The sequence below is a fragment of the Siniperca chuatsi genome, linkage group LG4 (genome assembly GCF_020085105.1).
Source record: "Siniperca chuatsi isolate FFG_IHB_CAS linkage group LG4, ASM2008510v1, whole genome shotgun sequence".
In the NCBI taxonomy this organism is placed as follows: Eukaryota; Metazoa; Chordata; class Actinopteri; order Centrarchiformes; family Sinipercidae; genus Siniperca; species Siniperca chuatsi.
Window position 1 is genome coordinate 31,076,153 of NC_058045.1, and position 25,783 is coordinate 31,101,935.

The 25,783-nt window shown below is 41.2% G+C and overlaps 1 protein-coding gene across 2 annotated transcripts in view; it reads right to left on the reverse strand.

The window, feature by feature from the left end:
* Positions 1–25,783, reverse strand: part of LOC122874437 (Golgi apparatus protein 1-like) — a 43,673-nt gene that overhangs the window by 4,333 nt on the left and 13,557 nt on the right. The window contains exons 2-25 of one of the 2 annotated variants that reach the window (XM_044192307.1): positions 24,131–24,160; positions 23,046–23,132; positions 20,866–21,081; positions 16,894–17,097; positions 15,983–16,054; positions 15,398–15,584; positions 14,597–14,811; positions 14,229–14,350; positions 13,393–13,494; positions 12,977–13,130; positions 12,262–12,303; positions 10,917–11,141; positions 10,473–10,535; positions 9,742–9,855; positions 9,375–9,463; positions 7,765–7,882; positions 6,283–6,375; positions 5,476–5,613; positions 5,172–5,295; positions 4,632–4,774; positions 3,737–3,838; positions 2,424–2,531; positions 1,830–1,950; positions 1,189–1,295 (exon numbers count right to left, since the gene is read on the reverse strand). In XM_044192307.1, coding sequence (XP_044048242.1) covers positions 1,189–1,295; positions 1,830–1,950; positions 2,424–2,531; positions 3,737–3,838; positions 4,632–4,774; positions 5,172–5,295; positions 5,476–5,613; positions 6,283–6,375; positions 7,765–7,882; positions 9,375–9,463; positions 9,742–9,855; positions 10,473–10,535; positions 10,917–11,141; positions 12,262–12,303; positions 12,977–13,130; positions 13,393–13,494; positions 14,229–14,350; positions 14,597–14,811; positions 15,398–15,584; positions 15,983–16,054; positions 16,894–17,097; positions 20,866–21,081; positions 23,046–23,132; positions 24,131–24,160 — 2,976 coding nt within the window. The remainder of the gene's footprint in view (positions 1–1,188; positions 1,296–1,829; positions 1,951–2,423; positions 2,532–3,736; positions 3,839–4,631; positions 4,775–5,171; positions 5,296–5,475; positions 5,614–6,282; positions 6,376–7,764; positions 7,883–9,374; positions 9,464–9,741; positions 9,856–10,472; positions 10,536–10,916; positions 11,142–12,261; positions 12,304–12,976; positions 13,131–13,392; positions 13,495–14,228; positions 14,351–14,596; positions 14,812–15,397; positions 15,585–15,982; positions 16,055–16,893; positions 17,098–20,865; positions 21,082–23,045; positions 23,133–24,130; positions 24,161–25,783) is intronic. The other variant, XM_044192308.1, reaches the window with a different exon arrangement.

The following is a 25,783-nucleotide window of genomic DNA, read 5'->3' on the forward strand; positions in this document are numbered from 1 at the left end:
TGCTCCTCCTCACTTTACGATTGCATGACTGCATCCACGACTTCCTGCACTGCGAAAGATCTTTTCTCCATCTTGCCAGGTATGAAATTAAAATCCCCTCAAGCTGGATATACTTATAGATTTGACTGCAACAGCAGTTTCATAAACTCACCAATGGTCTCAGAAACAAAACCAGCATTTGTTGTGATTTTACCCACAGCTGCATCTTCGAAGCATGTGCCTCTGTGTAGGTGTGTGTTGCAAGCATATAAGAAGAAATTATAGAGGGAATTTGCACTTCTATATCAAAGTCAAGCTCACGTTTTTAACTCCGTACAGCAAAGACACAAGAAACAGAGCGAATGAAAACAAATTAAATCAGAAGCATTTGCTCTCGGCTCATAAGGTCATGCAATGTACACGAGTACACACCTGTAGTACAAATCTCTCTCTCACACACACAACTCTATGACATCCATATCAACAAACATTTCAATTTCAAACATTTGCTTTATTGGTTCCATTATACAGCAATAGCGCCCCCACAGGACACCCGGAAAATAGCATGCATTTCCCCCATCGGCCATATATGGGAAAATGGCTCAATATGGTGGAAAATAGTAAAAACTACAAATTTGAAGCCAGGACTCCGTAATGAAAGCCTCACATAAGAGAATGCATGATTCTATACTGTAACCTCCGTGGGATCACAAACCGCAGTTTTAATGGGTTTCAATGGGGCCTTTTTTTGGTTCCTAATGTCCCTATTTTTATACACAGTGCATTATAGACTTATTATAGGATCTGAGGTTGAAATTTAAAAACAAAGAAGACAAAGTTTTACTTCAGTTTTGTCACATATTTCTAAACATTTGGTAAAAAATATGTAAGTCCAGAACTCTCACTCATTAAGTGCACACACATGTACTTTTAAAAACTAATTATAAAATCAATTGTTCAAATTAAAAAGTGGCGTTTTCTCAAGTTGAATTATATCTTACATTTCCAGGCCCAGAAAACAACCTGTCCTCAGCTGAAGGGTTGTATCCAGGACTCCAACAAACACCGAGGAAAGTGAACTGCGGAGCGCCTGTTTGTGTTGGTTCTGTGGTGTGAAGAGCTCAGTGTGTCTCCTGCTTTGTCACCTCACCTCCAGCTGTGTTTTCACAGTGTTTTACTGACAGGGTGAAGAAGTTGTGGTTCATGTACCTTGGCAGCGTAGCTCCACATGTCGATGCGATCCTGAAGCCTCTTCTTGCACTCTGGCTGCAGACGAACACGTTTGTCCTGCAGCGCCTCCATCAGGCACGACATCTCTGAGGAAACAACAGAACACAACGCGCATGAACTTGCATCTTATGTTGGTTTGTAGCTGCATTGTTTGAGGTCAGATGATTAATAAACGATGGTTAGAATCTATTTAGTCCTCTTTTTTATATAGTTTCTAATATATTTTAGTTTTAATGCTGATGCTGAACACCTAAACAAACCTGTTTGTTAAAACTTAATGAACTGAAACAACATTTAAATAATGTATACAGACAAGATGTGTGTAAATAAGAAAAAAAGTGGCAAAACATCCAAATAGCAAAACTGACATTTACATTTTGCAATGGGAAAAAATGTTTTCTATGGAGGATCTTTGACCTACAAATCTATCTACTGTCTGTCTATCTAATCTAAATACTTTGACCAAGTCCAACTTATGGACCAAACGGTTTTCCATTTTAAATCCATCTCAAAAAACAAGATAAAATCATATCCGATTTCCCGTGTTTTCTTTTCAGGTGATAAAAATGGCTTCCGATTTTCACGTCACAGCTGAGGCGAGTGTTGGTTTGTGGACTCACGTCGTCCCTTGCCAGGTGGGATGGCTGCACATTGGTGTTTGATGTCAAGAGCGCAGGCTGTGTGGAGGACGGGGTCGACAAAGATGTCCGCCTTACTCTCCTTCAGCATGTTCAACACCTCCTGCGGGAGGAGGAGGAGGAGGAGGGGAAGAGATGGGGGAGAAAGGGGAGGAGGAGGAGGAGGATGGAAAGACGACAACGAGGAGGAAAAAGGATGAGGAAATATTGAAAGGGGGAAATAAAAGCAGTAAAAGAAGGACAAGGACAAGAAAAAAAAGGAGGATAAAGAAGGGGAGGAGGAGGTAAAGATAAAAGGAAGCAGGAGGTAGATGAGGAATAGAATAAAGACGAAGAGGAGAAAAAGAAGAGGAAGGTTTCATATGTCAAAGTCTGAAAAAAAAGGGCTCGTGATCGATTTTGAAAATCTAGAGACGAATGAGATTTTCTACGTAAACGGCTCGTTATCGTCATGTTTTCTGTTCATGCCAGAGTTTTAAAACGAAAATAAATTAGTGGCTGTACAGATTGCATATCATGACGCTGGAATTTCCTCTCCCCTCAGCGGTCAGTGAAAGCAGCAGTGAGTTGGTTTACCTTCTTACATCCTTCCTGTTTGATCTTCAGCAGGTTGACCTTCAGACACTCCTCCACCTGCCCCGTCTGCTCCTGAGCTGCTGCCTCCTCCGCACACAGCCTGGAAATCTGAAACACACACACACACACACACACACACACAGTCACTACATGTGCTGTCAAAGTGCCTCTGAGCAAGGCACTGAGCCGCTGCCTGCTCACTGTAACCAGGGCTGAGTAGATCATCATGTGCCTCCGTGCTATTTTAATTTTCACACTGAGAAATTGTCAAATACTGACTTCTCAGCAGTTATTAGGCGCTGCACTCGGCTTTGTTCCGAGAACCAGATGACATCTTGCGATAATTTGTATATTAGTGGCATCAGCTGTATGAATTTCCACTTGTCAAGTTCCATTAAGATCAGTCTGCGTTAAGTCAACATCTTTTGATGTCTGACAGAATGAATTAGGACCAGCAGCACCACAGGGGGATTAGTGTGCACCAAGGAGCTGAACTGACAGAGCTTTTATTTTATTTACATTAATATATTTTTATACACTTACTGTTTTTATATTTTTAATTGCTTTCATGATTTTATGATTTCCCCCGCTTTGATCTGTGCATTTAATCCTTTTTTTGAAGATTTCTACTTTCAGGAAGTATTTACAGCACTTCAGACGTAATAAAATCTAAGATGTGAAGGAAGTTCACGTGCAAATAGTTTTTCTCCAAATTTAGCCAAAAATTAAAAAGTAGTTTTAGCCTTTTAGCCAATCCCACCAGTCGGTCCCGCCTAAACTACCAATGAAACGTGCAGTAGTTTCTTCTCCTCGGCCAATGAATGAGTTATCATCACCCCCTGCTGGCCGGACAGCCACATTGCAACAAATGTCACATGATTCAGGTGAGTCCCATTACACAATACAGTATACTTATAATAGAAAAGTATCCACCACGATTGGATGTTTTCTTGTTTACTAACTGCCCAAATGTTGCACTAACAGGAAATTACGCTAGACACAAGCGACGACTTCTGAGCACTACTGACAATAATCACATTTAAAAACGTCACAAAGAGTGAAATAAAAAAAATAAAAATTTGTTTCTAGATGCAGTATGAAACTGTGACAGACTAAATTTTTACTCTCTCACTTTTCCACTGAAGGAAACATTTAGGCAGCTGCTGTGGCACAATCAAAATATCTGAAGAAATGTCAATAAAGTAGGTTTGCTCCTTAAATCACAGACTCTGATACTCATAACTCCCAGTAATCAGCTGAACAATGAGGTGTTGAGAATGTGTGTGTTAGTAAGAAAGCAGAAGCGTGTGAACCTCCTGTGTGCAGTGGATCTGCAGCTGAGGGTCCAGTCTGTAGTCCAGCGCTGACTCCTGCAGGATGACCCGGATCTGATCCTCACAGTCTGTAGACAAACGCTGTCACAACACACACAAACACAAACATGAATATGTTTATGGCCTAAATAATTACTTCAAGAACTTTCCAGACTCGAGGTTCTTATTTACAGGCTAACTGTCTTTAAGACTTCTCGGGTTTTGGTACATCTAACGGTTCATGACTTAATCAGATTGACTTGAATGATATTCTGTATATACAGTATAACACCACACATCTGATGGCTCTTCTCTAACATACATACGCTCTCAAACACTAGCTTTTGGTTCATCCCATCTGCCATCATTCACCCTAAAAAGCTGAAACTGTACTGTGGTTTTCTGTCCAAGACAAATTGTTATCTTCTACTGTAATCGACAGTAACTTATTTTAAGAAAGATAGAACAAGGACTTTGTTAGCAGGCAGGTTTCACGAGAGGTAGAGATGAAACATGGCGAGAGAGAGGGGTCTGATAGCCGGAGCTGAACCAGGGGACGCTGCAGGTTTATGATATGATTCTTAACCACGTGACCAACAGGACACGATCCAACTCCCATTAGTCTCTGCTGTAGATGTGCTGTCAAAACCTCATGGAAGCAGTAGATGATAAATGCTAACAAAATTATAGTTTTATCTTTTTTTAAAATACCAAGCTGTTCAAATGTTACCGTCCAGTCCAGTAGATATTAATCTATCTCAGAATATGGACAGAAAACCTCAGTACCATCAAAGACTGGTAAAAGAAAGCCTCTATGGTAAAGCATATCAGGAACTCTCTACACCAACATGGTGTCGTGGCTGTGTTGTTTACAGTAAAGACAAGTGTGTCTCACCTGGTCGGCGTATTTGAGTTTGAGGCAGGAGATGACCTGACCCTCCAGCTCGCTGTCGGCTGTCGCCTTGTTCAGGATGGGCTGACAGAACTTCGGGATGTCGGCTTTACAGGCCTTCCTCAGGACTGGGTTCAGCCTGTAGTCTGAACCCACACACACACACACACACACTTTCAGCAGTTGTACTTGTGGTCGTGATGTAAAATCCTTTGACTTTTCCAGTACTGTAATGCAAAGTCTGATGTATTAATTAATGAGTGTAGATGATGGACGTCAGGCAGAGTCAGAAGAGAGACTGGACCTGGGTGTGTGTGGGTGGGTGTGTGTGTGTGTGTGTGTGTGTGTTTCATGTTCTTATGGGGACTTTAACCTGAATGCACACTAACCCATGGGGACTTGTGTCACAGCGGGGACAAAGACTGAGGTCCCCACTGGTAGAGACGGCTTTTTGAGGGTTAAGACTTGGTTTTAGGGTTCAGGTTACAATTAGGTTAGGGTCAGGGTTAAGGTGTGTGTGTGTGTGTGTGTGTGTGTGTGTACCTGTGTTCTGGGTGATCTGTCTCTTGGTGATCATCTGTTTGCATTTAGGGTCCATCAGCTCGCTGTTCTTGTTCTGTTTCAGACACTGAAGAACGTTCTTGCCCTCCGACTCCGTACAGAACCGCTGAAACGCACACAGTCACATAAAACTGCTGTTACAAACACAACACACCAACACACATCACTGTTCGATATGTATCGTGCTTTCAGCTCGGTTTATTTTCAGCATCTTTTAGATTACTGTAAAAACTCTAAACACATTATAGCTCAAACACTCGGAGCATGTTGAGTTTTACTGGCCTACCCTGATCATGTGCTTGCAGACTCTCATCAGCTGGTAGTCCAGTTCAGGATCAACCATCTCGACCTCCTGCAGCTTAAAGATCCGCTGGTGGCATCGCTGAGTCAGATGACGCTTGTTCTCCTTCAGACACTCGATAACCTACACGCAGAGAGAGATAGGTGGATTTGATCGTTAGCGGATCACTTGACGTATGCGATGCAGAACATTTCTCTCAAACTGGAGCGTCAACGAAGACAGAGGTCACAACGACAGCTGGCTCTAAAACTTTTACACATTTTTGTGTTTTCAGTTTCAAAGTTAACAAAAGTTCCTGCACATAATAAAGTCTTGCAACATTTATCAACAAAAATTCAGACCTTTATCAGGAATTTTACCTGATACAGGCCGAAAACAACCCGCTGGACGTTTAAGACGCTGACATATATACAGTTTCAGTCCTTTACTGCAAAAACTTCTGTTTGTTGAACTGTGTGCAAAATGTTTCTCAGCATTTAATCTGTTGAACAGAACACTATTTTACAGCTAACATCACATTATGCAGTTACACTGGGTTCATGCCGACTGTTTATTAGATCTGATTGCATACAAATTCAAGAAATGTCAGTATGGTGCAATTACCAAAACTTGCTCAGCAATCTTTCCCATTTTCCCCCCCACACACACCAGTGTCGAGGTATAATGTGAAAACAAAAAGAAAATTATGTGAACAGTGTGTGTGTGTGTGTGTGTGTGTGTGTGTGTGTGTGTGTGTGTGTGTGTGTGTGTGTGTGTGTGTGTGTGTGTGTGTGAGAGAGAGAAGCTGCTGACCTGTGCGTTGCCGAAGGCCACGTTCTGACACAGTTTGTTGATGTCCTGCTTACAGGAGTCGTACAGCTCCGGCTCCAGGCGGATGTCTTCCGACTGCAGAGATTCAGGGAGGATTTAGTGGATTTACAGAAAACACAAAGAAAACACAGAAACTTTTAATCTGTGCAAGCGAAGAAAAAGAAAGCCAGACCGGCTTAAGCAAACATCTCGAGAGAGAAAACCATCAGAACAAGAGCTCAGACAAGAGCAGAAGCTTTCAACAATCTGCTTGCTGTTGGCCTTTTACAAATGTCTGAATACTGTTACTCTTGTTGTTCTTGTAAACCTGACATATACGCACACATCCTGTCTAATATAGAAATACACATAATTCATACATTTCTGTTTAACTGTTTTGTGTTCATCTGACTTGTTTTGTTTCATGAATACAGAAGTGTTCGAATGACCTTAAGGAACATTTTCTTTAAGAGCATTTGAACACCCTCGGGTTTATGAAATGGAAAAACAATCAACTAGAGGTGTGCTTTGTCAGAGATGTTATTGAAGTGTATTTCTCACTGCTACACTTTTTTCCCCCTGTTATTAAGGTTTTATATAAAAGAAACCTTTCTGTACGGTCATAACTGGGAAGAAAATATTCTGCAACTTTTAAAATTCTGGGTCTTAAATAAGGTACTTTTGGCCACTATATGGCCCGGTTTGGTCTAGGCCCCTTACCTAAAATGTAATTTTATGCTGTAGCATTAAGATTTCCCGTCATTGGAGTTAATAGTGTTCTTCCAACTTCATGTCAAGAGTCTGTGTTTGTCTCTTTCCTGTTTCAACATTCGCAGTTTTATGTGGAAGAACTTGACTGGTCTGCACAGAGTCCTGACCTCAACCCCATCCAACAACTTTTAGATAAACAGCCCTGTTTACAGCTTCATGACAATGCATTTTTCAGATAGTCCAATGAGTTTTTAAATGGTTTATGTAACATGAAGTAGGATAATTTCTCAGCCCATTCAAGAAACATTTACTCTTTCAGTTTATCTAGATTTAAAATCACCACATTTGGAAATACATGGGTTTCAGTGGAGAGTGACAATGTTCTCGTGGCTGAATGGGAGCAAATCCCTGCAGCCAATTTTCAAAATCGGGGGAAAATCCGGAAACCAGAAGATTGAACGTGGTTAAAATAGAGCACTAATGCCCATGGTTTTGGAATCAATTTGGTTCGGGTGTCCATTTACTTTTGGCCACATAGTGTATGGTTTTTAAATTTCTTCTTTTAGTTAAACAAAATGGTAATTTTCTTACACTAACATGGTGGACTGCTATCAGACATTCAGACTGACATCTACAGTGGTCGGACTTCCTGTCTCTGTGCTGCTGCTGCTCGAGTGACAGTGAGACTCTTTGGAAACTAAACTAACCAGACGTTACACCGGACCGCTGACTGACTGTGCTGTGTGTTGGTGAACACGGTGTCAGCGAACGTACCATCTCCACCTCCTCCACCCGCAGCTGTTTACGACATTTGACGGACACTCGCTGCTCCTTGGCGTCCTGCAGGGTGTCGTTCCTCACCGTGGTGCTGAGGCAGATCACAACGTCCACCCTGAACAACGGGAAGACAAGAGGTCACGCACCAAGTCTGACTTATAGCTTATTATCATTTGTACGCTTCGCTGAAGATGGGACAGTCTGTCTGTTGATCAGTTGTGGATGAAACAGCAATAGAAATGTGTTTTTGGTTTATGGCCCTTTAAAACAAACCGACTATAAATTCTCACATAAAAGCCAGTATTCAAATAATGGCAGAGCCTCAAATAATAGCCGAAGAAATAAAGTCCAGTCGTTAACAAAGGGCGAGTGTAGAAAACACATTGAGGTTGGTCAAAGTACCTGTAGCCTACTACAATAGCTGACATGGTAAATCTGGTAAAATCCAAAAAGTCTATTTCCACGGCACCAAGTCTTGTTTTCATACTCTAATTAGTTTGTTGTTTTTTTCCTTTGCCGTACTCCTGATCAATGTTAAGCTACTGTAAACAAAACTCAACACATCCTGATGTTTTTTCACATTAAAAGCCTACCTATAAAAAGGAATGCTGCAGTGTGAAAAGTCTGGAGGAAGTGTTGAGTTTTATTCATGAATAAAAATCAGATACGGCTGACATGACTGTTAATAAGTGCCGTGGAAATGAATATTATACTGAATTTATACAAATAAAAGGCCCGGTTCTCTCTGCCACTGAGGTAAACACTATTTAAAAATTTACATTATGTAAATTTGCAACCCCTTGTCATAGGCTGTACACGTCTATCACCACAGTGATTGTTTCATTTCAATAATTTTAGATGCCTGCAGAGGTAAAACTATCCAGTATTACAGAGGGGAAAAAGCAGAACTCAGAACTTTTTTGTTCTTTGTTATCTCCCATCACCTTATGACTCCTCAGGTTGGGACCCACTGTAGTAAATCATGCAGTACTCACGGTGTCAGTCTTATCTAAAAGTCATTTTTAAATATTAATTCAGTATTTTCTGTAAAATATACTTAAATAACTCCAAAAAATGTGACACCAAAAGCAACGACCTGCTCAAAACTGATCAGAGGACGTGTTTTTGACATTCAAGAAGCCAGATTATTTTTCTCAACCTTAAACACAACCTATCGCACATTTAAAAAAAAAATTTGTTTCCATCCAGCAGTCCAGCACATACTGAGCAGTCTGTTGGCAGCGAACATTATAATTCAGTCACCAGTTTTCCTCTGAAACACAGAGCTGAAAACCACAAGAGGAGTTTTAGGAAAGAAAACTGACCAGTAATCATTTACAAAAACACCTGACCATGAAAGTTCATTTTTGTCCTTTGGGAAAAGTATATGTTATAAAATATTCTAAGCTTAAAAAGGTCCACTTACTAGCTTTCAGAATAAAGCCAGTGAAGCTGAAAGCTCCCAAAGCTAGTAAGTGGACCTTTTTGTTACATATCTGATAAAATGGTACAAGTAATTGGTGATTTTTTTTGGATTTGTACTATCTGCTGCAGACGGGCAGATTGTTGTACCATCTCCAAAACAACTGTTTGTTTTTGTGTCTTACTTTTTCTTGATATTGGGACACAGTTTGAGGACGTCCTCTTTGCAGGCCGTCTTGAACTTGTAGGAGAAACGGAAATCTTTGATCTGAATCTGTAGACAGAGAGACAGAGAGAGAGAGAGAGAGAGGCAGGCAGACCCGCTTGTTAGTAATGAATTCAGCAGATAATATGGCTGCAGACTCGTTACTGCATGCTGAAGTTGTGATGCTAACACACAAACATGTCTCCAATAACTCAATGAGCTGAACTATAAAAGAGAATAAACAAATGTATTATGTATATTGTCAACATTGGTCAAAATAAAAATAGCTGCACATTTGTATCGTGATTCATGTTGCATAATAAAGTATTCAATTTTCATCTGCTCACCAGCTGGAAGTGTGTCACTCCCACCGCACACTTCTCATTCATCTCCTTCTGGTGTTTGTTCTGAACCAAACACTCCATCAGATCACCAGTGTCGATCTGATTATCAGCTACCTCCTAAACAGACAGACAGAGAGATAATAAATCATTTTATATCAGAGGACGGTATGGATGAACTTCCTAAACCATGACATGTAATGTAATTTTGCAATATATCTTGATATGGCACATTTTCTGGAAAAATCAACAGAGAAACTGTTTATGGATAAAATAGCCAGACAAGAATGTCTGGTATTTGGCTAATCCAGCGAATGAAATACCTTATAATCATATAAAAATAAAGTAGTTCTAATAATTGATTTTCAACATTGTCCACAATGGTCTAATACAACCAGAGATAAAGGAATAGCCACCAGTCTCACTGTATATATGGTCATATCAGCCAACACTATTCAACATCTATGTTAATGTACAGTGTGTGTGCTGCTGCATCAGTTGAACGTATTTTTGCTTTGGAAGCCAGGGTTTTTTTAAAAGATGATTTTTTGGGCTTTTTGCCTTTATTTGATAGGAACAGCTGAAGAGAGACAGGAAATGTGGGGGGATGACATGCAGCAAAGGGTTTGGATTCCAACCTGATGCAGTTGAGCCAGAAATTCCTCTACTAACTCAGATCAAAATGGATTTAAAAGGGAAGGTCAGATAAGACAGTGGATTTCTCAGTGCAGACTTACGTGGCAGTAGGCCTGGATGACGGGTTCACAGGCTCGCATCAGCAGCGCCTCAATCTGAATATCCTGAGGACAGAACAAACAGACGTCACAGGGGTTAGATTCAGCCTGGGGGTCAGCACAACCAAGTGGTGCCAAGATAAATCCGAATCCTTCTGAAAAGATGCTGTTTAAGTTCACTTTGACCAGATCCTCTGTGTTGAAGAGCACAGAGTGGTTTTCAATAAATTGATGGCAAAAACTGCCAAAAGATGAATTATCCTTTGATTTTTTTAAAAATAATTTCCAGAGATGGTCTAAACACTCAGCCAGTCACTGGTCGTCTCCATCTGTTCAGCTAAAACAAACTAGAAGAAATGCTTTACAGCAGGAACGCCACGAGTCTTTTCTTCATGTGCCTTTGGCTGCTGAACCAGTTAAGAGTGTTGCAGCAGGTGTGGTGGTTACCTCTGACTCCAGCTCCGTCAGGTTTCCCACTACGTCTCTGCAGTCAGACACCAGATCCTCCAGGTGATCCTGCAGACACTCCAGCTCCTGTCCGGCCTCCGTCTTCTCGCTGCACCACTTCCCCAGGTCGGTCATACATCGTCTCTGGAGCTCAGGGTCCAGCTTCACATCCTGCGCCCTCTGGTGGAGAATCCTCTGCACCTCCACCTTACAGTCCCTGGAGAGCTGCAGGAGAACGACCACGTCGGGTTAGAGGAGACAAGCGAAACGCCTCACTTTTATTGTTCAAAGTGGTCTTAAACTGATACTCCACTCTAGATTTTTAGTATTTTTGTCCTTCACAAACAATTTTGAAAGGTGGATTTTTAAAGTTTGTTGATTTGTAAGTAAGTTGATTTAGATAGTCACAAAGTGATTCACAATAAACGACAGAGGCAAAAGACATAAAATACAGACATGAAAAGATAACAAAAAAAGTATGATTCATCATCGTTTTGCCAAATTATGGCTGAAAACACTGTTTCCAGTAGAGCTTCAGAGCCTCGGGGAGAGCAACAGCATAGAGGCCCGGTCACACCAGAGAGCTGGACATCGAAATCTTGCGCACGGCTTCGCTGAATATGCTGTTCTAGAAACCTGGTGACATAGTGACTACTCGCAGGGCTAGTTGTTGTGCTACTGTAGCTGGTGAGCTAATGGCTAACACACTATTGTTGGCATCGCCAAGACTGCTTGCGGTTGATTAACGACACAAATTCACAGAAGTCAAACTCAACGCAAAACATTTGCACGGATCTACTTCGCCCCTGCCGGCGAACCCACTGATCGGTGATTTACTTAAAATTGATTTCACCGTTTAAAAAGCTGATGTGACCGGGCCTTAACACACAAGCAGAACATTTAACAATATTTTAGAGAAGATGTGTGTGTTTGGAAGATACTGAACATAAAATGGACTACAGAGAAAGATTACGCTGCAGGGGCGGTTTGGTTTTGAGTCGTTTTGCCTTCAGGGGGGAGTGTTTGATGCTGAAACAATATATTTGGGTGGAGTATCACTTTAAGGACAGCTAACACATGTAACACTTCTGATTTGATCAATAACTTAATTTGCTCCAGTTGATTAATCAGCGAGACCGTGTTTTCCATAATTGGAGATTAGCATCGATTCTTCACATCATAGTTCAGCAGCTCACTTCACTTCAAGCAATTACTCTTATAAGATCAGCCCCCACATGCACCGATGCTAGAAAAGAATCACAGAATACAAACCACCAGCCATGGTGACAGACATGTCCAGTTTCCTGTGATTATCATTATCAGTTCAGCAGCAGGACATACTCACAGTCAAACCGTGGCTTTCTGCTTCAGACGCTCCACCGGGGAGCTACGAGAATATTCTGCGGTCAGTGAGAAAGTTCACAGACTTCCTGTTTATTTACTACAGCTTGTGTTTTCTTCTACACACTGACAATCTACTGAAATACATTTGCATTGTCAGTTTGGGCATTTAGCTGATAGTGTAATGGGACCTCAAGTGAGTGCAAAGCCTTAAAACTTCAAGCAAGGAGGTTAAAGGGTCAGTACACCCAAATTTAATTTCATCTATTGTTTTGAGATTTCTGCAGCTTAGACTTGCCCTCAGTGTGATGAAGGTGAATGGCCTTTTGCTTGTGGTGCTCAATGTATTTAAAAGTTACATCTATAAAAGAATTCAACAGCAACATTTATTTTGAGAAACAATATCCCTGTAACTCAAGATAATCCCCAGACCACAACATGAACAGATTCAATATTTTCTACATTTGAAAGAAAATAGTTCAGAATGAAAACTGTTGATTAAAACAAGGTCTGAAGATTATTTCAAGTGAAATGCATTCGGGTCGTGGCAGAAGATGTACTATCTGTATAGACAGACAACACTAATGGTACGTGGAAAACTATGCTTATATGTAATTTGAGCGAACCGATCCTTTAAAAAGTTCACAGATCAGATGAAAAACCTTGCAGTGACCGTGGTGTCGTCATGGACAGAGGTGTCCTGGGGAGGAAAGACTCACCCTCCGTCCCTGCTCCACGGAGCGGTAGGCGTGCCGGTACAGGCAGGAGAAAATGGCGCCGGGCGGCATCATTTCGCTGGTCTCGTTCCAGCCGTGAGTGTGGCAGAGCCGGGCGGCATCGCCCTGACATTTCTTATACAAGATGGGATCCAACCTGGGCAGCAACACAGGGAGTAACGCACTGGCTAATAACTGAACTCAATTTTCGGAAATGAAATAGAGGTGCATTGTTCACAACCACCTAGTTTCTAATCTCAGATTTATTGGTGTTTCACAGGACTTTTCTTTTATGTTTTGCTTTCATAAGTCTTGATTGGAAAGCAGTTTATTAAAAAAAAGCTGGTTTTAGTCAAAGTCAGTGTTAATAAAGCTGCAGGTTTCTTAGCTTGTGAAGGAGGAGGATTAGCAGGACTTACTTCCAGTCTCTGGCGATAAAGTACTGCAGCTCCAGCAGTCTGTGTTCGCAGTCCTCCACCATCTTCTCAGTGTACAGATGCTCCATCAGGCATGACAGGATCCTGCAGGTCAGCAACACAAATATAGGTACCAAATATTTGAAGTTAAATCCTTATTTAGAATATTACAGACATTTGCCACAGTATAACTTTTCCTCACATACTCTGAGGAACAAAGAACATGTGGAGAGGTCATTTTACTTTTACAGAAGTTTAAACTTTTAATCGGAGTTTCTTTGAATCAGATGACATTTTTCTGATTGTAATTTGGAATGTGCGTCTTTACATCAGTGAATAAGAGTGTAAATAAGATTATTACCAGAAATTACAACAAATATAATAATACAATAAAACACCTTTAAACTTTGAAGTCGATAAATCACGGCTCTAACACAAAGTTATAAAAGGTGGGTCATATTAGGTTCGATTTCAGTAAACCGTATTCAACCAAATTTTATATGATAACCCACCTTTGTAGATGTTTCTGTAATTGTAATTAAATTACAGAGTTCAAACAGTTTTTATCATGTGTTTGTTATTTTGTCTACCAACTGAATGAAAGGTTAAAATTTTATCAATGCAGTGACAAAAAAACCAAACAAAAATCACATCAGTGAAACGTGTAGACGAAGAAAATCAAAAAATATATAATATATTGAAATATACCAGAAACACCAGAACTACAATAAACAGGAAGACAGTACGCGTAATACTTCATACTACTGTGGAGAGATGACATCATCTAGTAATGCAGTGTTTGAGTGTCAGAGACGGGTGCGAGCGTCAAGAGGACTCACATGGGGTCTCCATTGCGGATGTGTTTGCAGGCGGTCTGGATGACGGACTCGCAGGCCTCGTTGAGCGCTCGGTCGATGCGGTAGTCAGCCCCGGGGTCGACTTCCTGGATCAGAGTCTGAAGCTGAGGACGGAATATACAACATCATCAACAAAAGAAAACAACAGCAGCACAAGCTGGAAGCTCGGGGGGGTTTAACAACAACTGGTTCTAAGATTAAAACAAATGTTTTTCACTCCTGCTTATTTATTCCTGAAAACGACTTTTCAACGGTACAAACTCAACCTGTTGAACTCTCCACATCGTCTGTTATTCATGTGTACAGACTCACGTACATTTTTGATAGAGTTAATATTAATCCCGACTTACCGCGCTCTGACAGTTGGGGTCGATGGCTCCCATGTCTCCTCGGCCGACCCTCATCAGGCAGTGCAGCGTTCGTCCTTTGCGGTGCAGACCGGAGCAGTGACCCTCGATCTCGCTCCGACAGTGAAGCACGATCTCCGGACTCAGAGAGAAATCCTCCATCAGCATTCGCCTGTAGTCCATCATCTCACCCTGACACTCACCACTGACCACACGACCTGAAACACACACACACACACACACACACACACACACACTGAGCTGTGGAGGCTTGTTTGAGCACGAAACACTCAAACACACAATATTTTATAGAATATAACTTACAGACGTCGATGAGTTAATAACGATTTTTAGTTAAAACATTTTTTTTTTAATTGTGAATTGTGGGCGCATTTATGGCTTTACAGCAACAACCTAAATTTAAAAACTTTATTTTGTATCTTTTTAAAAATCCTTTAAGATAAATTGTTTCCGATTTCTCTAATAATTAATTCAGAATTAAAAAAAAAATAAGGAGGATATCATGAAACAGAAAACTGGTTGCATTATTGCTGCAATTAGGGTTAGGTTCAACTGGAGCAGCAGTCCAAACAGATGATCTTGTTTTCTTAGAGGAGGCTGAACGTTTTACTCTAGACTGGAGTAGAGTCGCACTGACCGACAGGTCGAAGGTTCGTTGTGTAGTTCAGATGTCAAATTACTAGCGGGAACACACCAGTCACTGACAGATAATTCAGCTTACTGTCAGTTGAGGACGTAAATTAGTGCGTAGGAATGAGAGTGATTGGCAGGCGGAGCTGTTACCTCGATGTACGGCAGACTCCAGACAGAGCAGCAGGTAGGACAGGCGAGCTTCTCGGGCTCGGGGCATGTTGGAGTCTGCGTTGCAGCGGTACTTCCTCAGGTCTGACTTGCAGGCTTTGGCCAGCGAGTAGCTCACTTTGTAGTCCTGAGCGATCAGCTTCTGCCTGGTGGTCAACGCCTCGCGGCACTGAGGACAAACAGCCACCGTCAGCATCACAGCAGAGGTTCAAACTATGTGGTAGTCAAGTTTAAGCCAGATAACGTGGGTGACAAGACCTTATTTCGGGATTTGATGTACATGTTTCAATTCTGAATGTGATAATATAACCTTCAGCTTACATCAGTCACTCTTTGAACATTATTCTACACAACATCCAACAAAAGAATTTAAAATGAGAGCAAGGCTACAGTTTGTTAACAAAAACAAAATTACACTTTGTGTATCAAATAAAAACTTTTCATTGGAGTTGCTCGAGTAAATGTTACAGAATCTCCAGACCTGTTTAGTAAAAACGCAAACCTATTTCTCTTGAAGATGATGGAGAAAAAAACAACAACTTCTTAGACGAAGTGAACAACACTCACCCTCTCAGACATCGCCTCCTCAAACTTGTGATTGAAGAGACATTTATAAACTCGTCCCTCCCCGGCCAGTGTCTGAAAATATTCAAAACACAGTCCATCAACAGAAGAAAGATTTATATATATTTTTTTAAACTGTAAATGTCTCTCTCTCTTTCCATTATTCCATCAGCCAAAAATTCAGAATCATGTTACATCATGCCAAAAGACATTCAGATGGCCCCTGACTTATCCATTGATCTCAGACATTATTTTATTACAGGTGTTTTCATAGAGTGGACGAAATCTTGTTTAGGAATTTAACTCTTCAACTGCCTCAAGATGAAGCTGCAACCTAAAGCAGAAACATCACCTGCCGAACTCACACAGGGAACTGCTGCTTTAAAACGTTGGCACTGATTTTCTCATTTACAAAATTACCTGATTGGCCATGAATGCATCTGGTCACTGATTAGCTGAAGGAATGCCTGCATCATTAACGTGAGATGTTAATATATATTTAAGAGACTCTAATGTGATAGTACCACATTTTTACAAGTTTGTCCAAAGCCATATATCTGCAGCTTTCAGAAAGCCAAATTTAAAATGTTTTCAAACCTGAAAACTGAGTTGAGGGCCAAGTTAAAGACCAAAACAAAGTAACAAAGCTGATAAAATGGACATGTCTCTCAATTTAGACACCTGCTGGACATTACAGAAATATAAAATGGGCAGAAAAAGAAAAAGCACAACAGGAATTAAGTGTTAAAAGGATGTGAATACATTAGTATTAATCAGAATAGGAAGAATGCAGAAATCAGTCAGGAAAAACAAAAACTCGAAAATATGCATTTGTGAAAGTCAGCTTCTTTACAAATCCATAAATCCAGATCACTAAATGTAAGCCCTTCTCAGCTTCTCAGCTGAAGCCTCACGTTTTCGCAGAAGCGCTCTCGGTCGTCGCGGCAGGAGAAGTAGAGGTAGCGGTCCAGGTGGAAGTCGTCCGAGGAGAGCTCTGCGACTCTCATGATGGACTTTTTACAGTCGTCCTTGATGGGGTGTGCCCCCGGCTGCTCCTCGGCCTCCCGCACCAAACCTTTCTCCAGACAGGCGATCACCTCGCCCTGAGAGTGGATGTCCTGCACAGAGAGCAGCGGCCACACAGTTACAGGGGTGATATTAGGCATCGGAGTCAGTGCCGTCAGCTACGGCGTGAGGAGGATTCCTTCTCAGACGACAGATGAAGAAAAACAGAGTTCAAGAATAATTTTGTATTTTAATTGTTTGATTTTTGTTCCATTCATTCAAAATCAATTAGTTCTTAGATTCCTACTCCATATGATAAGAGAGACAGCCTTGATCAGTGGCAGACTAAAGTTAATTTTCTGACCTGGTCTATCTGCTCCTGGTTGCACACATTGTTTAGAGTTTCAGTCCACTTTCACTTCACACAGCTCCCTCTGGAGACACTAAAGGCTTTGTACTACTACTTCTCACATATGCAGTAGAACTCACGCGTTGGAGGTTCCCTTTAAATTTTGCTTGGTCCTCGTATGACTGAAGCTCAAAAAATGGTTTCTCTCTAATTCCTTACTGCAGCCATTTTTATTTAGACAGTTGCGTGACACTCAATGTATCAACAGGTTATGGTATCTTATTGGGTAGAATTTTACCTTCATCTGTCCTGGTACAATAGCAACAATTAGCCTGATACTTGGAAGCTGACAAACACATCAGGCACACCTTGCAAATGTGTCTATTAAATGCAATGATTAAGTTAAATGTCATGCGAGTTCCCTTTTTCTGCCGAAAAAACTGAATTTCCATTGAGAACAAACACTTAAAAAAAAAAAAGAGTCATCCTTTCCTTTTACAGGTAGAAGCGAAGGCTTCTGATGTGAAATCCAAAACACTTCTTTTCCTTTTTTAATAAAACACACTCCCAAACGTTCCCAATTTGAAAGTAATGACTATGTAGATTACAGCATCACTAATCCCACGTAGAGTGAGGTTTCCTTTCACTCCACAAATCATTTTGTCAGAGTGTGTCTTGTATTTTTTCAGTGTGGTAAGCTCTGGCAGAGTAAACGTGGTCAGTCTAATCTCCACTCCGAGCGGCTCCGGCAAACTGAAATGAGCCGCCATGACAAATTGCTGATAATGAAACCGACTCCGCTCCCGCTGACAAATAAATAATTTGCTCCGAGTTCTAATTGTGCCGACGTGATATCCCATAATAACTGCGTGTCTAATGGGCTTATGAGGTTTAGCTTGGCTCAGCAGCAGGAAAACACGTTCAGAGGAGATCGATTCGTTCTGCTCGCTGACAAACTGCTGTCAAACTTCTCATTCCAGCTGAGTCACACTTTGAACCCAGTTTCTCAGTTTTTTAGACTCAGTGGAAGCAGTGATGACTGTTCATGAGACCCACCACAAAATCTGTCTGGCAGTATGTAAACACTGTTAACACCAACTAACAACAGGTGCTGTTGTTTAGACTTCTTTCACCTGCAGACAACCAACATGGTCTGCCAGCCCCGTAGCCTGGTCAGACACCCACAAATGCTGGATTGGACAGTCCTTTATTAGCTACCCACCCATCAATAATCAATCACTGGCTATGTTCTGGCTTTGCAGCACAGGTTTTCCCTAAGATATTGGTCAGACGAGGTGGTAAGCACCGTACCCCCAACTTGTGAAAGCTCAGAAGCTTCCTTTTGCCCCAACATTGTCACATGAGCAAAGCGAATGTACAATTCGATCAAACGTTGTCACCTGCTGAGCTGAATCAGAGAGATCCCGATACATTTTGTCTTTTGTGGTTGTTCAGGTTTTGTAATTAATAAAAACTGAATTTTTTTTTCTGATGTCAGGAGGGCGAGGTGGTGAGCCTCCACTGTAGTGCCCAGTGAGACATTTCGTAACATCGCGTCAGCCAACGAAAGATTCACGCGAGCACGTGAAGTCCTGCCGACAGAGGCAGTTCAGAGCAAAGTTACCTACCTGTATCTCGTGTTTGAGTAATGAAGGGGGAGTAATTAATACTAAATGTATTATTTATGTTGAATTTATTGTAAGGATAGCCCCTTGAGATGCAGACTCTCATTTTCGAGGGCGTCCCATAGACAGAAAACAAAATTTGAAAAAACACATACATACATACAAAAACAGCAATGCATGACAAACATAAACAACAAGTACAGAGACAGACAGCTCGCGCACCCTCTCCCGACCCCCCTACCCCTCAACTGTGAAAAGATAACAGCGACCCGGATAAAAAAATAATTAAACGAACCGCATCAGCATAAAGAACAGTTGGAGTAGTTTGACCGGCAAATTAAATGCACGAACCCGTTGTTTTTAGATGAGAAAATAAAGTCCTGAAGCAATTTCTCATTGAAGTATTCCTTTCAGCGGATCAACCTGACGAGCCAGTATGAGCCCGGACAGTACAGCGAAGGTGTGCGCGGGACTTCTTCGATGTTAAATTGAGTTTCATCGAGCAGCCTGTTACCCCTGCTGGGATGCTAACTTGTTCGCGCACACACTTTGGTTTTAGCGTAGGATCTGGTGAAGCTGGTGGGTTGATTTAATTCTTTGCATGGTTTGAGTGTCTAGGTTTCTGGCAATCTGTTGTGAATGCACTGACATGTTTGCAGAACATGTTAATATAAAGCGGTACCATAGGGCTGCAATTATTTTCCCTATGGATTAATCCTTTAATAAGATATTCAATCATCAATGATAGACTGTAAAACAGCAATTCCTCACATTTGAGAAGCTGAAACCAGCAAATGTTTAGCAAATTTGCTTTGAAAATGACTTAAATGATGAATAAATAAAGCTTAAGGAACAGGTCTGGTGTTATTCCATATTTCTCTTATTGTCAACAAATCCCAGGACAAGACCAAAACCAACAACGTGTCGGTCCGTCTCTCAATACTTTGACTTCCTGTCTGCGGCTCTCAGCTCCGAGCCCATTGGTTCCTACTGAAGATGTAAATCTTTAAAAAAAAAAAAAAAAAAACACCTCACAAATATATAGTTTCCTGTTTAAAAAGGCTCAGTAGTTTCCTCAAACAGCTGCTCGCTGTAGTTTTTATCAGACCAACAGGAGGAAACGGTGCATCTGTTGGGGACTATTTCCAGCGGCGGATGAATCCACATGTGGTGCTGTAGTGAGTGTTTGGGGCAGCAGGACGGTGTGCGTGGGACGGAGTCAGAATAAACTACAGTGTGTGTGTTCATGGTGATGAAGGAACATGTCACCCAGTGCAGCAGTGCAGCTCGCTGATGTTTTTTAATAGTTTCTGGACAACAATGGAGCTCTGTGGCTCAGAGGAGGAAGACACATCAGGCTGTGATTCACACACAACACTCGTTAGTAGATACGTTCACTGCTGGGTTTGTTTGGTTTTTTTTGAGAATAATAAGTATCACTAGCTTCATCCTTTACAACTGTATTCAAGCAGCAGATAACATCCCAACTGAAGAAGTGTCTGCATCCTGTCAGATGAGTCAGTTACTTCTTTGCAACATTCTTCCTGTGCCCAGTGGTGAACCAGAATCAGCTGATTTAAGATAAACCAACTCAACATTTAACTTGTTCTTTGCAAAAACAAAGAATATTCACAGGTATTCTTTATTTTACCTATTATGTAAAAAGAATCACACAACACCTCCTCATTTATGAGAAATAACCTAAATCTGCCGAATATAAAACTGTTTTTGCTTACTTTTCTTACTAAAATAATATGACAAGAATCAGAAACAGAAGTCAATGAACCTAAATCAATGAACAGAACTGAGTCAAACGTGAACAGCACCTAACACTGACCCTAATTAGTGTGAAAATAAATGCAGTAACTGAGTTTTATCTTTAACGACAGACTTGTTTTGCGCCTCACCTTCTCTCCGGTGCTGATGCTGCCGCAGCCCAGAGCGTTGACGTCGTCCCGGCACTTGTCCATGAAGCCGCAGATCAGCCGGTAGTTGCTGAAGACGATGGTGGTCATCTTGGTGATGTACTGGTTGCACTGGTAGTCGCTGATGTTGCCACGGTGATCCACCAGGCAGGACACCAGGTAGCCCTTCCCCAGTTCCTCCGCTGCACATTCTTTAATCTGAACGAAGAGCACAGACAGCGTCGTGAAAAACATCCGCAGCTGCATCAGGACAAAGCCAAGATGCTTATCGGTCATCTGAAAGCCTAAACTGATACGGTTAAGGCAGGCTCGCAGTCAAATGTTAGACAGTGAGCTACGATTTTAGGTTTAAACTGAACTTTGTCTGAATAAACATCCGCAACATTTAACTAATTCAGTTATTCTCTTACTATGAAGTCAAAATATCTTATTTATGATCAGATAATGTGGCCAAAATCATATTTATTCCTATTTTACTGTTTTGTTTTGTTTTTATTCAAACTGTTCCTCTTTCCTTTGATTCCCTGTAAACAAGAGTGTTGTATGAGATGATTTTAATAAGCCTTTGTCTTCTTACTTCTACTGCATATTTTTTTATGTGCAAATACATAATCAAATGCACAAATAAACCGTTTATGACCTTCACTATTTGGGTAAAATAGCACTCCCCTTCAATAAAGCTTCATTTTCCCGACGGAGCTCAATGCACTCTAATTTAAAGTGGCATGAATTCATTATTTCACCACTTGGGGGCAGCGCAACAAGCAGTGAATGTGTTAGACAGTTGTCTGTTTATGAATCTAACAGATTTGGGAGTTGTGTTTGATGAATGTGAATCCAATATTCGCTCTCCTTTTAGCTCTGGTTTGGTCTCCAACTCCTGAGAAAAATATTTGGCTCTTTAGCTGCTAAATGCTCCACTTTCTTCACCAGGACTGTGTCTGTCTGCGGTTTGCTGCAGAGCAGGTAGTGTAAAGTGGGTTTAACAGAGCTTGTTTGATGAAAACTGCTGCTGGTAATAAGGTCACTGAGATCACTGAGACTGAACCAAACAGTAAATGTGCAAAACCACAACCAGGAACTCAAAGAGGGGTGGTACCTACTCTGTGGGTTTATCACAACGAGTGACCATTTTCACACTTCCACCGCTTTTCTATTTTCCTGTGTTTTCCGTTTCTTTATGCTGCCTATGTGTTATCAAAAGGGGTGAAGATGTTTGTTTCATTTGTGTTTGTGTTTATTTGATGTGTTTTTGCTGAAGTGCATAAAGCTCTCTCAGCCACTGCACAAAGCACGTCACTTATAGGAACAAGCAGGCTATCATGCAATCTATGGAGGAAATGAAGCAATCAGCAACACCTGCTTTAAAGTTGAGCTGCTAAGACTGCTCATCAAGATGCGGAGAACACATAACATCGGTTTTAAGTAGTTTTTATTGCTTGATTACTACTATAAAAGCAGTTTAAGACAATAATATATGAAACCTGCCAACAATTAAATGCAGGACTGATAAAGTGAGATTGTTTTTCAGCAGAGAGCAGCTCCAGGAAGCTTCATGGGCTTTTTACAAACTACAGCTTGATGGCTGATATAGACACTTCAAACAGATCTGAAAAGATTACGTCTCGCAGTGTATTAGAATCTGGTGTGTACGAGAAATATATCAATATAAGTCTGTTGATTGCCCCAAACAGTTTAAGTCGACTGAATTGACCAAAATGAGCCACATTCAAGTGGAATTCAGATACTGAAAGCATTTACTTGACATACAGCAGCAATGCATAGAGGTTTTATTTAAGGCTTGTGTGGTTTTATGTTTTTTCCAGTTTCTAGAAAGATTTAATTTATGCTAAATCTTGTTTTGTACCGAGAGGAATCCAAATACGTTCGAAGCATCTCTGTGCGGAGCAGGATTGTTCTCGTCAGGCCACTACAGCAGCTGTGTGTTTGTACTGACAACAAGCCAAGAGCCTGGCAGAAGAGTGAGGTGAAGAAACGTGGATGATTCATTACATTTTACAACTACAAGCACTGTCCTCAAAACGTATCTGTCTGAAATCCACTACATTTATCAGCTAGTTTGAGGTTTCTTTTTTAATTTTCTGGATGCTGAAATAAAAACCCTGCAGTTGAGCCGTAGCGGTTTGGTTGTAGCGACTTACATCAGAGATGGTGGTCTTGCAGACCTCCACGGCTACAGACTCAAACTTTGGGTCGGTTGTCAGGTTCAGCTTGTAGTTCCACAGCAGCTGGAGGAAAGCAGATACATAAAAACATCTGAATTACACAGGATTACTCACACTATCCCGGTACTGGCAGAGTCTAACTAACTGGACCACATCATGCTACTAGTGTCTCTCTCTGTTTCCATTACTAAAGACCTTAAATTTTCACGGGCTGGTCAAAAATCCCAAACATGACTTTTTATATGCCTTTAAGCAATCAATTATTTTGAGTTTTATATATTTTAACTGTAGGTTCATTTGTTTTCACTTTAAAGTTTTCTTTTTCTGTTGATTAGTGTCAAAAAAGAATAGAGCAAAGAATAAAAACATGTCAAAGTCCTGGGGCAGTGAATACTTTAATCAACGCTGTACAACTTGACTTTTTGTCACGGTGGACGCTGTGTTGTCCAATCTTGTTTTGACTGAATAGACTGTCCTTTTGCCACTCTCTATTGTGTGTTTCCTGCTAAGCCACAGCATACAGGAACTGGAACAGACAATCTACATACAGCAGACGGTAACAGAGTATGATGTTCAACTATTAAAAGCATACAGCCAGTTAATGGAAGACTGTCCAATTGGTACAGTTCAGTTCTCAGCAAACATTGATTTGATTGCCAGAAGTCTAGATATCTACTGTAGGTTAAAACGGGGCTAAATTTGGTCTGAAAGTGAGTATTTTTTTCTTTTAACAACACATTTAGTATATAATGTCACTTTTCAACCTAATTTAACCGAGTGATACAGTTGAGAGCTCAGGAAAAAAGCTTGTAAGTGGACCCTGAATTGGGATTTTTTTATTATCAAAACAATTTAACCCAGATGTCTAGACATCTACTGACCTGCAGTTCACCTAATCAATGCTTACTTTGGTTGTTTAAAGTGAATGTAGGTAACAAACTCCTGCATATATCCATCATCATCATCGTTACTGGTGCTCTATGCTTAACATACACTACATGGAATTATAGGATAAAATGGTGCATGCTGGGAAGTGGTGTTTTAAGAGTGAAGACACTTACATGGTTGCATTCTGCAGCAATCTCAGTTTCCTGAAAGAGAAGGAGAGAAAGGAGACGTCAGAGAGTAAAACTGGAGATAACTTCAGGTTTCAGATCATTTCTCCAGAGAGTTGTGTCTTTATGAGGTCAATTAAGCGAATGTGAGATTCAAGACTAAATATGTCACAATGGGTCGACCACATAAGAAATGTGGCCTTTGTTTGACTAAAGTTGGAGGACACAACCAGTAGCATCCCATAATCCATTGCAAGCTTGTCTGTAGTGTGTGTGTGTGTGTGTGTGTGTGTGTGTGTGTGTGTGTGTGTGTCAGGTGGTTGCTGTTGAGCCTAGCAGTGGCGTGGACATTATGGTTAACCCTCTGTAGACCGTCTCATTTAAGGAAGAGAAGTGGTTTTGGCCCACCAGCCCTCAGTAAGACTCACACCTTCGTAGGTGGCCCCTGACTCAGGACACAGCTTCTGGGGCCAGTTTGAGTTATTTTCCTTCTGTGCTGCGTTGACCTGAGGTAACCTGTCTGACTTCCTGCCTCGACCAGCAGCCAAACGCCTGCAGACCAACAGCTGCCCCTCCCCTTTAACCAGAGAAAACAAAATCACTGCGGCATTCCCAGTGGAGGACCGACTGTGTGTCTCTTTGAAATCACAGCTCTGCAGATGGCCGAAGAGTTTCTGACCGTTTACCACATGGCAGCCGCACCACGAGCCAGGCTGTCTGTGTATATTCGTGTGTGTGTTTTATTTACAGTGTATCCTACGCACAAGTGTCACAATGCTCTTCACACAGACAGTAATATAGTGTGATTTTGGGGGGGAATGAAGAAGAGGACGGTACGGTGGGTAGAGGACTGACAGATGTTATAAACAGCACAGAGCTGACTCAGTGGACAACTGTGGAGAATAAATAAATAAATGGTCCTGGAAATGTGACCGAGACTGACCCGTCACCGCTGACACACCCACCACCAGTTCACATAGGGCCCCTCATTGTGGTTTTTATTTTATTTTAGAAAGTGTTGGTACTTATTGGAATATTTAGGGGTCTATCGACATGAAAGCTTGTTTCTGCTTTGTGTGACCTATATAGACATCGTTTTGTTTTTAGAAATACTCGTTGCAAAAACTTTGTATCCTGCTGTGGTTTTTATCCTGTTCTGTTCTGTGGACGTGTTCACTTTGGGGTCCGACTGATAATCCTGCTGTGGTTTTTCATCCTGTTCTGTTCTGTGGCAGTCAAGCACTGTTCACTGGTAACAATGGAAATGGTCCAACTGATAATCCATAACGTAGCTGTTGAGAAAAATAAACTTGTACTGAAGATGTCCTCAATTGAATAAAAGAATAAACTCGATGAGCCCCAGATCTGATTTAAACAGATCTGTCGACAGAGAAGCATCGAGGCAGCATGCACACATGGGCACAGCCAACACAATACTTTTGCATTTACACAAAAATCCTATATATACAATATTGCCATGAGGAAGTCCTGATCGCTGATTTGCAACTTTACCTGCAATGGTCTAATACAAGCAGAGATACACTAAAGGGTTAGACAGCTAGTCTCTGACAGTTGAGAAATCCCCAGCATCTCACAGTACACATAACAAAACTCTCAAGGCAGCCATTATAAAAAAACAAAAACAAAAAGACACCTGAA